Source organism: Dermacentor andersoni, chromosome 3 (assembly GCF_023375885.2).
Source record: "Dermacentor andersoni chromosome 3, qqDerAnde1_hic_scaffold, whole genome shotgun sequence".
Taxonomy (NCBI): Eukaryota; Metazoa; Arthropoda; class Arachnida; order Ixodida; family Ixodidae; genus Dermacentor; species Dermacentor andersoni.
This window is the reverse complement of record NC_092816.1, coordinates 211,618,316-211,633,372: the sequence shown is the minus strand read 5'-3', so window position 1 is coordinate 211,633,372 and position 15,057 is coordinate 211,618,316. Positions and strand designations below refer to the sequence as shown.

Sequence of the window (15,057 nt, the reverse complement as noted above, 5' to 3'; positions counted from 1 at the left end):
AGTCCGTGAGTTTCGCGACGCGGGTTTTACGCCACCTCGAGAAATGGTGCCATGCTGCGTGGCGCCTTCTTCCAGCTGGGCAGTGTGCTCTGTTTCCATGGCGTCTTTCGCCGGCTGTCCTGCCACCTTCAGCTGATTTTCTTCTTCTAGATGGGGAGCGTCCATTTGGACCAGTGCACAGTATGGCGTGGTGCGCTGTGGTGCGGTGTGTTGTGGTGGGGTGTGCCCTGTAGAACATGCACTACAGCCATTTGAATATTGACACGTGAACTCGTCTATGTTTTATGGGTGATCGCTTTTACCATCTAAGAAATGTTATCGCTCAGCGCAGGACGCGTCTACATGTATTGCAAGTTTCTAGAATGTTATCGATGCATCTATGCGCTCACTGTTGTCGCCGAACCTTGTGTAATCTGATTGCATATATGCGCGATGAGAATGGCGTAGAACTTTGTGGAAGGCACGCGGGTCCCAGCGATTACTCTGGAACATTCGACGACTGATCTATAAAAGCCGACGCGCTTGACCCTCTGATCAGATTTTCGACGATCGCCGACTGTGTTCGCCACTGTCGCCGTTCTTTGAGTGTAGCCTGTTTTTAAGGGCACAAGTTAGCCCAATAAAACGCTAGTTTCGTCCTTCCCAGTTTGGCTGCTTTCTTCACCGTCACTACCACGTGACAATGTTGTGGCTAGTATCATTTCCAGCCAATCTGCTTTGCCGGTGGTCATTCCATGCTTACATCTACTACTGATTTCGGGAGAACCAGCAATTCTTTTTTCAAATAAACCGGTGCATAAAACAAGTGGGACAAATATTATCAACATCGGCGAGAGACCTTCATCAAACAATGCATCATATGTTTGCCTAAAATGCTGCCATGCATGCTGCTTATTGTTGATAAAAAATTTGAAGAGAAAGGACTATTGTGCCTTTATTTACAATGACCATATGTATACACGCGCACACATTCCTTCGACTACTTCAAAGTAATTGAAACAAGTTTCTGTTAAAGACCGGCACGCCCTCTGAGGCTGTCAGTCGCTGCGTGTAGAGTTCAGCTACATGTCTTAGGTTACCGTTTTGGCATACAGCATAACAGCTGAACTATATGGTGCTAGTTTGTGGTTCCGTGACACTTGAATAAAGAAGGCGCGTGTAGAAAACGCTGCTACAAGTAATAATTCCTTGCTCAGGGCGCCATGAACCTCGATGCACAAAACTTCCTATTCACGCTAACTGGACGTCCGGAAATACTGCAAGATGATGGCTGACGTGAACAGCAGCGAGGCTGATTGGGCTAGTTGGTGTAGCATCTTATTTCACTGACACTGACGTCCTTGCGGCCGTTGTTAAATAGGTTGGGGCTGCACATGCACGATTGAATGCAACATATCGCAAACCTTGAACAAGCAGAAACAAAAACAAATTATTGCTGCCCAAGTGTTCGAGGAAACAGAAACTTCGCGCCCACGAAGATGTGTGTGGAAATATAAAGTAGTACAGCCGTCATAAATTTGTCCACAGTAAAAAGCACACAAACATGCAACTCACAAGGTTCCCCTGACATTAACTTTTTAGCCGAATTGATGTTGCTGTCATTTTATTGTTTATTCGTCCTGCCAAGGTAATAACAATGGTAAGAATTATTGTGCGCAACTCGGAATTACAATTTATCGTCCTAATTTAATGGTAGGCTAGTGCCTCGCTCCAGAGATAAATACCGCACGTCACAGATGCTAAAATATGGTTCAGTAGGCAGACAGAAATCTGATCTATGTAGCGTGCAAACGCTCCAGAAAAATACAGGTAGACACGCTGCGCCTCTGGCCTTACTTTTATTTATTTCTATTGTTATTTGAACACTGGCACAAAGCATCGTAAACTAAGTCAACAGTCATGCGCTAACCGCATCTGCTGGTAGCTTATACTAATCAATGGTCCTCGGGAGTGGCCGACACCCAAAAGACATGTGTCCTGTTGGCGTGCGACTGAAACAAATCATTTGTCTTCGTGTGTCACAAGTTCGCGTTTCATATATAATAAGCCTACAGCATGCCACAGGCCCGTAGGACTTACTTGGCGACCAGCTTAGGAGAGCGCGTGCGCAGGAGCAAGTCGATCTCCAGAATGTCGAGGAAGAAGAGAACTGAAGGCTCTGGCAACCGGCCCTCTCTGTGCATCTGCTCGCCCAGCAGCCAGCAGGCTGACCGCAGCGCATCCACAGACTTGACCAGCAGGTTCTGCAAGTGAGCCCATCGGCCGTGCAAATGTGGTCACATTTTCTGCTACCGGATTGTCCGACGAATTTCTATCATCGGGAGTGCCTCAAGGCTCCGACCTTGGGCCGTTGTGGTTTCTAGCTCTTATCAATGATTTGCCGCTACATGTTATGAACTCGAGGGGTTTGTCCTTTGCAAATGATTTAAAATTATTCTGTAAGATTGAAAATTTAGAGGATTGCCGCGATTTGCAAGCTGAAATTGTCAAAATCGAGAAATAGTGCTTGGTGAATAGGCTTAAATTGAACATTAACATTTCGCAGTCGTCGACCATGTTTCGTCCGTCAACCCATTGGACATTTTCCCGCCTGCGATTTTGCTATCATCGGGCCAGAGGTCACGTTTCAGGACAAGAAAAAGAAATAGGTTTCGAAGATATTAATAACCATTCGCTACAAAGTAGTTATTAATGTAATTATTCAAAGAAGAATGATATAAATACTTCAAACATCGATCATTTCCTATCTAAATGTGCAAGATACACTAAGAATAGGTATAATCAACGAAATGGAATTTGTATACTTATATAACAAAAACATTTTTAGCAATAGAGGGGGTTAAGAAGACGTTCTCAGGAGAACACGTTCTTCACATGGGCTCCGCCGACTATCGACTTTTTAGCCGAAAATCACCAAGTTTACCTGCCTCGAGTATCCGTTCGGATTCCGCTCGGCAAAAGCTGCGTTTCAAGACCAAGATCAAGACCGTGAGTGAATTTTTCGTCATCTAACCCGACTTCGCGAATTCTAAGCGGAGGAAGCCGCATTAGCCCTCGATAGGCTTAACGCTTGAGCGACCACCTCGCCACTTCTTAATACCCTGATCTCCGCACCAAGCGTAGGAGATGGCTGCGTGAGAGCATAACGATATTCAAATAATCCCCCCGCATATGAACACAACATGGACGAAAACATCGACACATGACGAATGTATGAAGCGGGGACTAGCCAAAGGCGAGGGATCGCCGCCCATAACCAGGCGACGACGGCTGGCAATTATCATATCGTCACGATAGCGACAGCCTTCCAAGCAGAACGACAGGAAAAATGATTCCACCAATAAGAATAAGCTTAACGGACAGCCAACAGCTGGCGACAGGAAAGGAGATGGGCAGAACGTTGAGACGGGCCCCGGTCAACGCAACATGCGCCCGATGAAGGGAAGCCTCTACCACCATAACCGAAGAATGACATTAAGATAATACTGAAACCCCACAAGGGACTCATGGTGAAGGGACATCTGAGAACAGGAATACTACAAGCGACTATCCGGGCTACCTGGACGATACTCTCAGGAAACTGACCGAACTGACAAATCGTCACCGGAGGTGATTTCATACTACGAATCCGAAAGGGGACGAATATCATCATCGTCTCCACACCCTCACTGGAGTTGGCGGGCGTCATTTGTCGAATCACATGCATGGAGCAGCGAGGAAAACAACACGCTTCAACGCATACGTAGCGGATCCGGAGGATAGCTACAACGGGGTGGTGTACGGATTCCCAGCCCACTCCGAATCAGCACACCTCCAGCAACACCTGTGAGTCCGGACCCAAGGAGCGACAATTGAAAGGGCCCGAATACTAGGAAGCTCTAATACCGCTCTCCTCACCTTTTCGGGAGGCACGTGCCCCAAATGCGTGTACTAAATGGGAGTAGAGATAGCTGTAAGGAGTGCAGACTGACAACGCAGATGTGCCTGGTGTGCATGCAAGAGGAACACCGCTCAGACGTGTAACCGAACCCAAAGAAAATATGCTGGGGCTGCGGGATCCAAAATCCACCCCCAGAAGGGCACGAATGTTAAGTGGGCAGTGTGTGGAGCGGCTGGGCACGACATACGTAGGAGCCCAAACAAACTCATTGCCGCCAAACGCGAGAAGACGACTCGCAAGTCTCGATCGCAGCAGCGGCCAGGGAAGAACACCAAAAAAGACAACGGGGCCCTGGTTCGCGTCGACGGAGAAGGAGGAGGACCTCTACCAACGCCGATCGAGATCCAGATCGCCACGCGGAAGCAGAGCGAAGAGCAATGCCCCATCGAGGGACCCCTCCAACTCCAGGACTTCGCAGTGGTCGAAGTCGCCACTGCCTCAAGAACAGCAGGTGAGCTGGGCGAGGTTTGTTTTTTCCACTGCTCCAAAAAGAATAGCGAAAGAAATCGATAAACGCATCAAAGAAATCAGAAAGAAAAACGCGCGACTGAGAGAACAGCCCTTAGCAGAAAGACGCAAACCGAAATCAAGAGAAACAAATGTCGCAGTTAGAGGCGCGACTAGATACGAAAGTTCAACAGCTGCAAACGCCGCGTCAATCTAAAGGAATAGCCAAAACTACGGCCGATACAACCTCGGACTCCGCGCCATGTCTAACAACACCAATTTCAAATAACACGGAAATAACGGCAGCAATCCGAACAATGATAACGGAAAACATGAAAATATCCCTGCATGAAATGATGGCGTTAGTTAATCAAAAGCTAATGGAATTTCAACAACTATGCACCAATGACATGGAAAGACATAAGGCATTGGTGGCGGAACAACATAAAGCAGTCACGAATGTAGTTCGGACCAAAAAATGCGTGATTTCCATAGGAGCTGCTTCGGCAAAATCTAAAATAGGCAACTGCTTAACAGAATCCGACGGCTTGGACACGGAAACGCTACGGGCACAAAATAAGAGTGGGCAGCCTGGCCAATCGCACTAAGAAGCCACTACGAGTACAAAATTCAGACCGATTGGAGATGTGGCAATGGAACTGCCGCTCCTTCTCCAGGAAAGCGGCAGCTCCCCAACAGTTTAGCAAAAACTCTAAAATCGCTCCTGACGTGATATGACTGCAGGAGGTCGGAGCCAAGCCGGCCAAAATGCAGCGATACTACACCCTTAGCGATCCCAAAAATTTGATGGTCGCCACGCTTGTGAGATAGTCGATAAACGCTCAATTATTAACACTTCCAGAAATTGAAGGAAATAATAATTCCACAGTTATTAGTGTGCTGCCAAAGAAAGGAAGTAAGGCACACACAATAATCACAAACGCGTACAGTCCACCCGAAAGCAAAAAGGGACGACCTACCCCAAATTCTCCGCCAGCGAAAAATTCAATTGGTAGCAGGGATAAGGCGGTGATAGCGCGTAATATTCACGCACCTCACATACTATTATGATACGCGAAAAGATCACCCAAAGGGTTTCTACTCCAGCGCACCGTCACGGCCTTCTGCTTACGGGCAATCGGTCAATTGCGCAAACCGACGCGCACGAGTAACAGCATCAACAGAGACACGGAGCCCGACCACGCATATACAATTGACGTCAGAGACACACAGTGGCTCTCCCTCGACGAACGACTACGATATCGTCAGAATAGCGCTTTCCACTCCGAACATCCTTCGAACAACAGGGAACACGAAGTTAGCCGACTGGATCCGTTATAGAGAACTCGAAAGGGCGCTGGAGGAGTCGGATAACACCCCGACCAACGTGCGGGAATAGACTCAATTTCTTCAGCAAGTGCACGCGGACACCACCGAAGCCATTGAGCGTAGAGCGGAGGCACCGGTGATAGACTCTCAGCTGGTCAGCTTATGAGAAGAGCGGCGGAAACTGGCCAAGAGGTGGAAAGCACAACCTGTAAACAAACACCTGAGATAACGCATCGCTCTCTTCGCAGAGCAAGCCCAAGGCCATGCCGACGAGCTAGCTAAAAACGAGTGGACAACGTTATGCGTAACCCTATCAGGGACTCTGAGAACGACCAGTACGTGGCTAATACTACGGAGCATGCTAAGCCCGATGAGTACACGTACTGAGAATAACAAGAAACTTCAAATTACAGCAGACAAATTCGAGGGTACAGACCAAAAACTACTCGGCGCCATTCAGAACAAATACGCAGGTCCCTCACCCGCGAAAGGAAAGCCCTACACGACGAGGCCATACGCGGGAGAAGCCAACCCTAAATTAGACGGGGAAATAAAGCACGCGGAAGTGTACGAGGCGTCACAAGCCGCAGTTAAAAACCCAGGCACTGGGCTCATACTCGATGACAAATTCAGTGATTTAAAACATGGATTCGGCAGCCCTAGTGAAAAATAACAGATTTTCAACAGCGAGTACTGAATCCAGGGTGACTTGCACCAGGAATGGAAATTTACTAAAATAATCGCGATCCCGAAACCAAAAAAAAAAAAACAATCCCTCTATCGATACACTCCAGCCAGTATTGGTCACGTCCTGCCTGGGGAAGGTATATGAGAGTTTAACGAAAAGCAGACTGCAGCGATACCTGGAAGAGCGGAACTGGTTTCCGGAATCCATGATAGGATTTCGCACTGGTTTATCGTGTCAAGATGGCTTTTTCCTACGTAGAGACGAAATCCTAACTAATATACCGTAAGGCGACGAGAGACTAGTCCTAGCACTAGACCTCAGAGGAGCCTTCGACAGTACCTCTCACCCCGCAATAATTGAGGAATTCGAACTCGCGGATTGTGGCGAGCGTACCTATAGCTACATTAGGGCATTTCTTTTCAATCACGAAGCGCGTATCATTATTGGCAAAATAACATCGGAGACATTTAAAATGCCTACAAAAGGAGCCCCTCAAGCAGCAATAATATCGCCTCCGCTATTCAACATGACAATGTGTCACCTCACACGTAATCTGGATCGGATACCCGACCTAGGTTACATGCTCTGCGAAGAAGACATCACGCTGTGGGCGATGAAAGGTTCGCTAGGGGATAAAGTATGTACGCTCCACAGCGCAGTGTTAGCGGTAGAGAAATTTTCCCAAGGAAGCGGTCTGAAGTGCTCGGCCGAAAATCCGACGTCATCCGGATACCCGCGAAAGGCTATAAATCCAGGGGGTTGATTAACTTTGTGTTGAGGGCCACACGGTCCGAGAGGTACCCACGATGCCAGTGGCTTCAGAGCGACGGGAGAAAAGCACAGATGCTCAAATCCCTCAAATCCACAACCCGCAACATAGCCCAAACGATACGTCGATTGACCTATCCGAAGGTGAGTATGCGAGAAGACGCTACTCTGAGACTCGTACAGGCCTTAGTAATTAGTCGAATCACGTATGGTTTACCTTATCAAATCCTGAACAGGGAAGAGGAAACGTAGGCCAACAGGGCAATTTGAACCGCTTTGAAGGCTGCTCTGGGTCTGCCTAAATGTACATCCACGGAGCGCTTGATAGCTTTCGGAGTCCATAATGCTTTCGAGGATCTCAGGCAGGACACTCTGATGCGACAGAGGGAACGCCTCTGCTTCACAAAAACTGGCAGGGCAATATTGGCTGGACTCAATATTTCAGCATAGCCCGTTTATCTCACCGAACTGGCCTTTCCTCCCCGACCTTCGGAGAGATCCAAAATTACAGTAGCTCCAATTCCCAAGAACATGCATATCCCGAGTACAACAAGGAAAGGCGTAAAGCAAATACACAACATGTTCAATCAATGTATTCAAAAACCCTAGGTACTATACGTACTACACGGACGCAGCTGCGTATGCAGAGGCGACCGGGCAGCGCACACCAGAAAGGTAGGCCCTGGCAGTCGTGATCGCGATGTGCCAGCAGCAAATAACCGCGTCGGCCACGGCGGGATCCCCAACCTCCGCCGAAATGTTAACAATGGCAATCGCCCTCACTCACGCAGAGCGTTCGCAAAGGGACTCGGTTGTGGACACCGACTCCCGGGAGACATGCCACATGTTTCTGAAGGGGCACGTCACTGCTGGCTAGCTTCGCCAGAATTTCGCAAATCTTTCAACCACCGTCATCACCTACTCTGGTGCCCGGGACAAACGGGGGTAGAAGAGAACGAACAGGCTGACGCGTTTGCTCGAGGGTCTACCAACCGAGCGACGGCAGCCTCTTCTAACTCCAACCATTCGCAACATCCGTCTCAAAATCCCATCAATTTAAATGCCAAAGGCATCGTTGCTCATCAGCGCGGAGTCCGCAGAAAATACCCGCCGCCTCACTCTCAAGTTAGCGGGGAAGAGGCCGAGCGAAATACAGACTGGGTTATTCCCCGATCTAAAATTGCTAAATGCCATGTATCCCACTTGCTATAGGGCCAACTGCCCTTGGTGCGCCGGCATACACACCGTAATACATGTAACCCGGGACTGTACTAAGCGCCCTCATTGGCTAAATAGGAATGGCACAATGGAGCAGTGGAAGGCAGAACTCGCCCGTTCCGACTTGGATGGACAAAAGTAAATAATTAGCCAGGTCAGGCAGGTGACAGGCCAGAGGGACCTTGGACTGCGGGGGGGGGGGGGGGTTCCAACCACGCCTCCTTAAGATCTGTTCCTGCCAAATAAAGTATATATATATATATATATATATATATATACATATATATATATATATATATATATATATATATATATATATATATATATATATATATATATATATATATATATCTGTATATGTATATATATATATATATATATATATATATATATATATATATATATATATATATATATATATATGTATATATATATATATATATAATGTCATGGGTATGACACCATTTACAAGATGCATTTTCAAGGCATATATAAACAGCAGCCGAGAATCCCGAGAGGCCGTTGCCGCTTCGTCGTCTTCACCATCGACGATATTGTCCTCTTTTCCACCGTAACAAAACCCCCGGCAGAAGAAGCACCGTCCTGCTGCTTCAGACGGGGCCGTCGGTAAGTGGCGTAGTAAGGCTTAAGCCGAGAGACGTGCACGACGTGAGGTGATGTGGAACCGGGTGGCATGACGGAGGTCTCGGTGATTATCTCGTAAGTGACATTGGTCATTTGACGTAGAAGACGGTAAGGGCCTTTGTAGCACGGAAGGAGTTTCTTGGAGAGCCCCACTCGGCGGTAAGGGGACCAAAGCAGCACGAGAGAGCCTGGTGAAAAATGTGCGTCACGATGGTGGCGATTCTAAGGGTGTCGTTGAGATTCCTGCGATGCCAAAAAACGAGTACGGGCAAGCTGGCACGCATGGTCAGCGTGGGCGATGGCGTCGCGGGCATACTCGGTCCTCGAATCCTGTATCAAGGGGAGTGAACTGTACAATGATAATACAGGGTCACGACCAAAGAGTAAGTAAAAGGGGGAGTGCCCAGCAGTATCGTGGCATGATGAATTATAGGTGAACGTGACGTAGGGCAGCACCACATTCCAGTCCTTGTGGTCGGGTGAAGCGTATTTCGATAGCATGTCAGTAACAGTCCGATTAAGTTGCTCAGTAACGTCGTTGGTCAGGGGATGATAGGAGGTGGCCAGTTTGTGCTTGGTAGAACATGAGCGTAGGATATTGGCGATGACTTGGGATAGGAAAGTGCGGCCGCGGTCAATAAAGAGCTGTTGCGGGGCGCCATGCACTAAAATGATCTCCCGGAGTAGGAAATCTGCGACGCCGGTTGCACAACTCGTGGGAAATGACCGAGTGATGGCATAGCGCGTCGCGTAATCGGTAGCGACAACGATCCATCTGTTGCCGGAGCTTGACTCGGGGAAAGGGCCAAGGGTAACCAAACCCACGCGAAAGAACGGCTCAGGTGAAATGTCGACCGGCTTTAAGTACCCGGCAGGAAGCGTTGCTTCCTTTTTGTGATGTTGACAGGGCTTGCAAGCAGCTACATAGCGCCGTACGGAGCGTGCGAGGCCGGGCGAGTAGAAGCGGCGGCGCACGCGATCGTAAGTGCAAGCACACCCAAAGTATCCGGCAGTTGGGGCGTCATGAAGCTCCTGAAGCACGGTTGAGCGGAGGTGTTGAGGAACGACAAGGAGAAGGGGAGGACCATCAGGATGAAAACTGCGTCGGTACAATATCCCATCGTTGAGAACGAACCACCGTAACGATGGATCAGTAGGGGCAGATTCCATTTGGTCAATGAGGGTCCTCAAAGTAGTGTCATGGCGTTGCTCATTGACCATGCCCAAAAGCTGGTAAATGAAAAGAACACTTGCGGAAGCGTCCATGTCGGCGTTGGCGGGCGTGTGTACAGAGTAACGGAACAAATAGTCGGCGTCTTCTGTGTAGGCGACCAGACCTATACACCACCGAATAGGAATACTCTTCCAGCCGCAAACCCCATCGTCCAAGCCTCTCTGTGGGATCTTTTAAGGCCGAAAGCCAACAGAGAGCGTGCAGGTCCGTTACAATAGAAAAAGGCCTGCCGTGTAAATAGGGGTGAAATTTCGCCACTGCCCACACAACGGCCAAGCATTCGCGCTCGGTAATAAAGTAGTTCCGCACCGCAGGTGACAAACAACGTACGCGATGACACGTTCATGGCCGTGTTTAACTTGTGCCCAGACGGCACCGATTCCATGTCCACTGGCATCGGTGCGAACCTTTGTAGGGGCTGAAGTAGCGAAGTGTCCTAGAATCGCTGAGGGGGGGGGGGGGGTGAGAATGGTGGTAAGACGAGAAAAGGCGGTGGACTGAGAGGATCCCCATGAAAACGGCACTCTTTTCTTCAGATCTGAGAGAGGGTGTGCTAGGGGGGGGGGGGGGGGGGGCATGGCATGGCATGGCAAGAACTTTATTTTAGTCCAGAGAAACTAGGGTCCGAGGGCACAAGCCCCCAGGCTAAGTCGGTGGCTCCGCCCACGTAGGCACCGGTAGGCCAAAGGCTTTCCCGATGTCGTGAGCTCTCCGGACGGCCAGGAGTTGATCTTGGAGGACTTCGCTGGATATGCGCCGACTCCAGTCCTCCTCACTGTTGAGATCCGAAGCCCTTTGGTTGGGGCACAGCCAGAACATATGATCAAATAGACACGAAGTGTGTCCACAACTTTTACATTCCGCGGGAAAATCCCGGTCAATTTTGTTAAGCACAAAAGGTGTGGGATAAGATTTAGTTTGAAGCATTCTTAATGTGACTGCCTGAGCTCGGTTGAGCTTCTGATGGGGGGGAGGAAAAAACCTCCTGCCTTCCCTATAGTGTGAGGTGATCTCGTGAAAAGTAGTAAGTGGGTCTTTGTAGGAGCCGCAGTCATCCTGGAGCAGTTCCTGATCTGATGCGCGGCATGTGAGATCTCGCACAGCAGAGTGAGCTTGCTCGTTAGGATTGCAGCCACTGGGGCTGACCGAGTGGCCCTGATGAGCCGGAAACCAGACTAGGTGTGAGCTATCCAGTTGGTCGTAATTATGAGTATTAATACTGTGTATAAGTAACTTGTGTGCTTCCATTGAGATGAAACCGGCTGAGTAATTCCTAATAGCTGTACGGGAATCAGAGAAAATCGTGGAGCCTCTCCTCATTGTAATTGCAAGTGCTATGCTTGCTTCTTCGGCGGCATGAATGGAGGTCGTTCTTAGTGACGCCGCGTTTATTAATTTACCGCTCTCATCGACCACGGCAATAGCGTAGCGGTTGCCCGATCCATAACTAGTTGCATCGACAAAAAGAGCTGAGCTGTGTTGTTGGTGCAGTTTACCCAGAATGCATTTGGCCCTGGCGTCCCTTCTGCCCTTGTTGTACACAGGATGAATATTTCTAGGTATGGGGTCTACAACTAATTGTGTCTCCACCTCCTTGGGTATTTTGAACTTAGAGACGTCTCCTCCTCGAGGCAGTATTCCGACTTCATCTAGAATTTTACAACCTGGCTTAGTGTTGGAGAGTCTTGCAATTTGTGACATCGAATGTGCCTCAATGAGCTCATCTATAGTGTTATGAAGTCCTAACTTGTTGAGGAGTTCGGTACTCGTTCCGTGCGGGAGTCCCAGAGCCCTTTTGAGTCCGGAGCGTATAAGTGCGTTTAGCTTAGCCTTCTCTCCCTTCCCCCAGTTCAGGTATGATGCAATGTACGTCACATGACTGATGAAAAATGCATGATATGCTCTGATGAGATTGTCCTCCTTCAGGCCTGCATTTCGGTTTGAGACCCTGCCCAGGAGCTTTAAAGTACTGTTGGCCTGACCTGTGAGACGGTTTAGCGCCGTAGCGTTACAGCTCCTGGCGTCAATGAGAAGACCCAGAATTTTTATTTGCTCTACTCTGGGTATGACCCGTCCTGTGTTGTCTATGATTTTTATTGGCAGAGTTTCTAAAGGCACAAGGTTTCTAACACCTTGTCTCCCCTGTCTGAAGAGCAGCAGCTCAGATTTACTAGGTGATAGCCTGAGTCCGGTGCCCTTAAGGAAGGATTCTGTGGTGTCTACCGCTGCCTGTAGTGTCTGCTCTAGTGCTGCGAGTGACCCCCTTGGGACCCACACTGTGATATCGTCAGCATATATGACGTGCCCCAAGCTCGGGATTTTGGACAATTCCTCCGAGAGCCTGTGCATGGCAATGTTAAAGAGGAGTGGGGACAATACTGAACCTTGTGGTGTGCTGTTGTTGCCTAAATTGTATGGACCACCTGTGACTATCCCGAGTTTGACCCGAGCTGTCCGATTAGCTAGAAAGGACCTCACATAATTGTAAAAATTGCTTCCCAGGTTCAAGGTTGAGATTTCATGTAGGATATGTTTATTTGCAACCGTATCAAATGCTTTGTTAAGATCCAGACCCAGGAGGCCCTTTACGTCCCTGCTAGGGTCGTCAATAATAGCCCGTTTGATCATTAGCATGGCGTCCTGTGTGGATAATGCCTTCCGAAAGCCTATGAGATTGTGTCTGAAAAGCTCCTGGTTTTCTATGTGTTCTATTATCCTATTATGAATAACATGTTCGGCTACTTTGCCAATACAGGATGTAAGTGATATGGGCCTGAGGTTCTCCATTGTTAGTGGTTTGCCGGGTTTCGGTATAAACGTCACCTTGGCCTCCCTCCATTCCGGTGGGACAGTGCCGGATCTCCAGTGACTATTAATTTTGACCGTGATTATGTGTATGGCATCATCGTCCAGGTTTCGCAAAAGTTTATTTGTGATGCCATCCGGACCCGGGGCAGATCTCCCATTTAAATTAAAAAGTACATGCCTTATCTCAGCTGCAGTGAAGTCACTGTCCAAGTCCGGTTGCGATATTCCGGAGTAAGGTTCGCTTATTTCTTCTTCGGTTTCATATTCATTTTTAAGTGGCAGGTACATGTGTGCGAGGTCGTTTGCAACCTCTGTTGCTGTCCGCCCTATAGTTATCTGTTTATTGACGAGCCTGTTTATGGCGAGGTTTGTAGTACCTCTGGAGAGCTTGTCATTAAGTAGGCTCTTCAATAGGTTCCATTTGCCTCCTCTGCGCAATCTGCCGTCTGTTTCTAAGCAAGTTTCGTCCCATTGTTGACGTGAAAGTTGAGCCGCGTATGTTTCGATATCACGATTAACTTGGGCGACCTTGGCTCTAAGTCTTCTATTGAGTCTGTGACTCTTCCATCTGGTTAGAAGGGCATTTTTCGCTTCCAGCATGTGAGCTAGCTTGGAGTCCATTTTTGGGACTTCGATTTCTGTTGAGACTACTTTAGTAGCTTTCCTAACCGTTGCCTTTAGCTTATCTAAAAGCTCCTCATAAGATTCGTCATCTATGCTGGTTTCCTTACGCAGCTTACGGAAGAGATCCCAGTCCACGTATTCATATTTCCATAGTGGTGGTGGTTGCGTCTGTAAGATGATTTCAATTATGTAGTGATCACTTCCTAAATTCTCCTGCAGATTGTCCCATGAGCCTTCAATTCCCCGAAGGAATGTAAGATCGGGGGTTGTATCTCTGGTAGTGGAGGTACCAGTTCTCGTGGGAAGGTTAGCATCTGTAATAAGAGCAAATTTTAATTCACTTGCCGTGGTTGCTAAATTAGTACCCTTGATGCTCTGATGACCATAGCCCCATTCTTTGTTGGGAGCGTTGAAGTCCCCAGCCACTACGAGTGGGGCTGTATCTGCCTTACTGGAAATGCGGCCCAAGAGGGTCTTAAAATCCCTTTTCCTATCTTGCGGAGAGCTATAAACGTTAGCTATATACACGTTAGCTGCTTTTTTGTTCTTCAGGATGAGTTCGATCATTTGTGCTTCTAGACCAACCTTGTACTTGGGAAGCTCGTGAGTTTCATAGGAGGTACCCTTTCGAACCAAAGTCGCTATTCCCCGACCCCCTGGAATGGTCAAGGTTTCGGAGTTGTAACCCGGTAGAGAGATATCCTCCTTAGCTAGTGTTTCCTGTAAGAGAATAACGTGCGGCTTAACTTTGGCCGATCTAATGAGCTGCTGCAGGGGAGCCTTGCGCCTTCGGAAACTCGCACAATTCCACTGCCATATTTTAATGTTATTGTTGTCGTTTGAAGCCATTATGATACCACTGGTTGACTACCCGAACCCCTAGAGTCCGCGCCCGGGCTACCGTTTGTGCCTCCGTGGACTGCCGATGCAGCCGCTGCGCTTGCCTCCTTTGCCTTAACTTTGAGCCTTTCTAGTTGACCCACTCGAGCATCTAGATTAGTGATGAGCTCCATGATTTTCGCCAGAGTCCTGTCTATTGTGGCTAACCTTGCGGCTATTCTGACTTTTTTGTGTTTGGGGGGTGCCTCACTCTCTCCCATCTCCTCTGCCTCAGAGGTTTCTAAATCTTCCTCCTCTGTTTCGCTAATGGGAACGGGGTGGGGGGCTTTACGTTTAGGTTTGCCGGCCAAGGGTTTTGGAGCCGTTGTCTCCATCTGACTACGGGGTGTTTCGGACCTCTCTTTAAAGGATTTGAAAGCCTCCCTGAGCTCAGACAGCTCTTGCCTTAATTTCCGATTTTCTGATTCTAATGCCAATATTCGGGGATTTGACTCACGTTCCGGCTGTGCCCTACCA

General features: G+C 48.5%; 1 protein-coding gene across 1 annotated transcript in view; it reads right to left on the bottom strand.

Annotated features, from left to right (window-relative positions):
* The window catches only part of LOC126524714 (rifampicin phosphotransferase-like), a 197,403-nt gene that overhangs the window by 24,087 nt on the left and 158,259 nt on the right, over positions 1-15,057 (bottom strand). Inside the window, exon 34 of the mRNA XM_055067252.2 lies at positions 2,080-2,243. Within this exon, the coding sequence (XP_054923227.2) occupies positions 2,080-2,243 (164 nt within the window). The remainder of the gene's footprint in view (positions 1-2,079; positions 2,244-15,057) is intronic.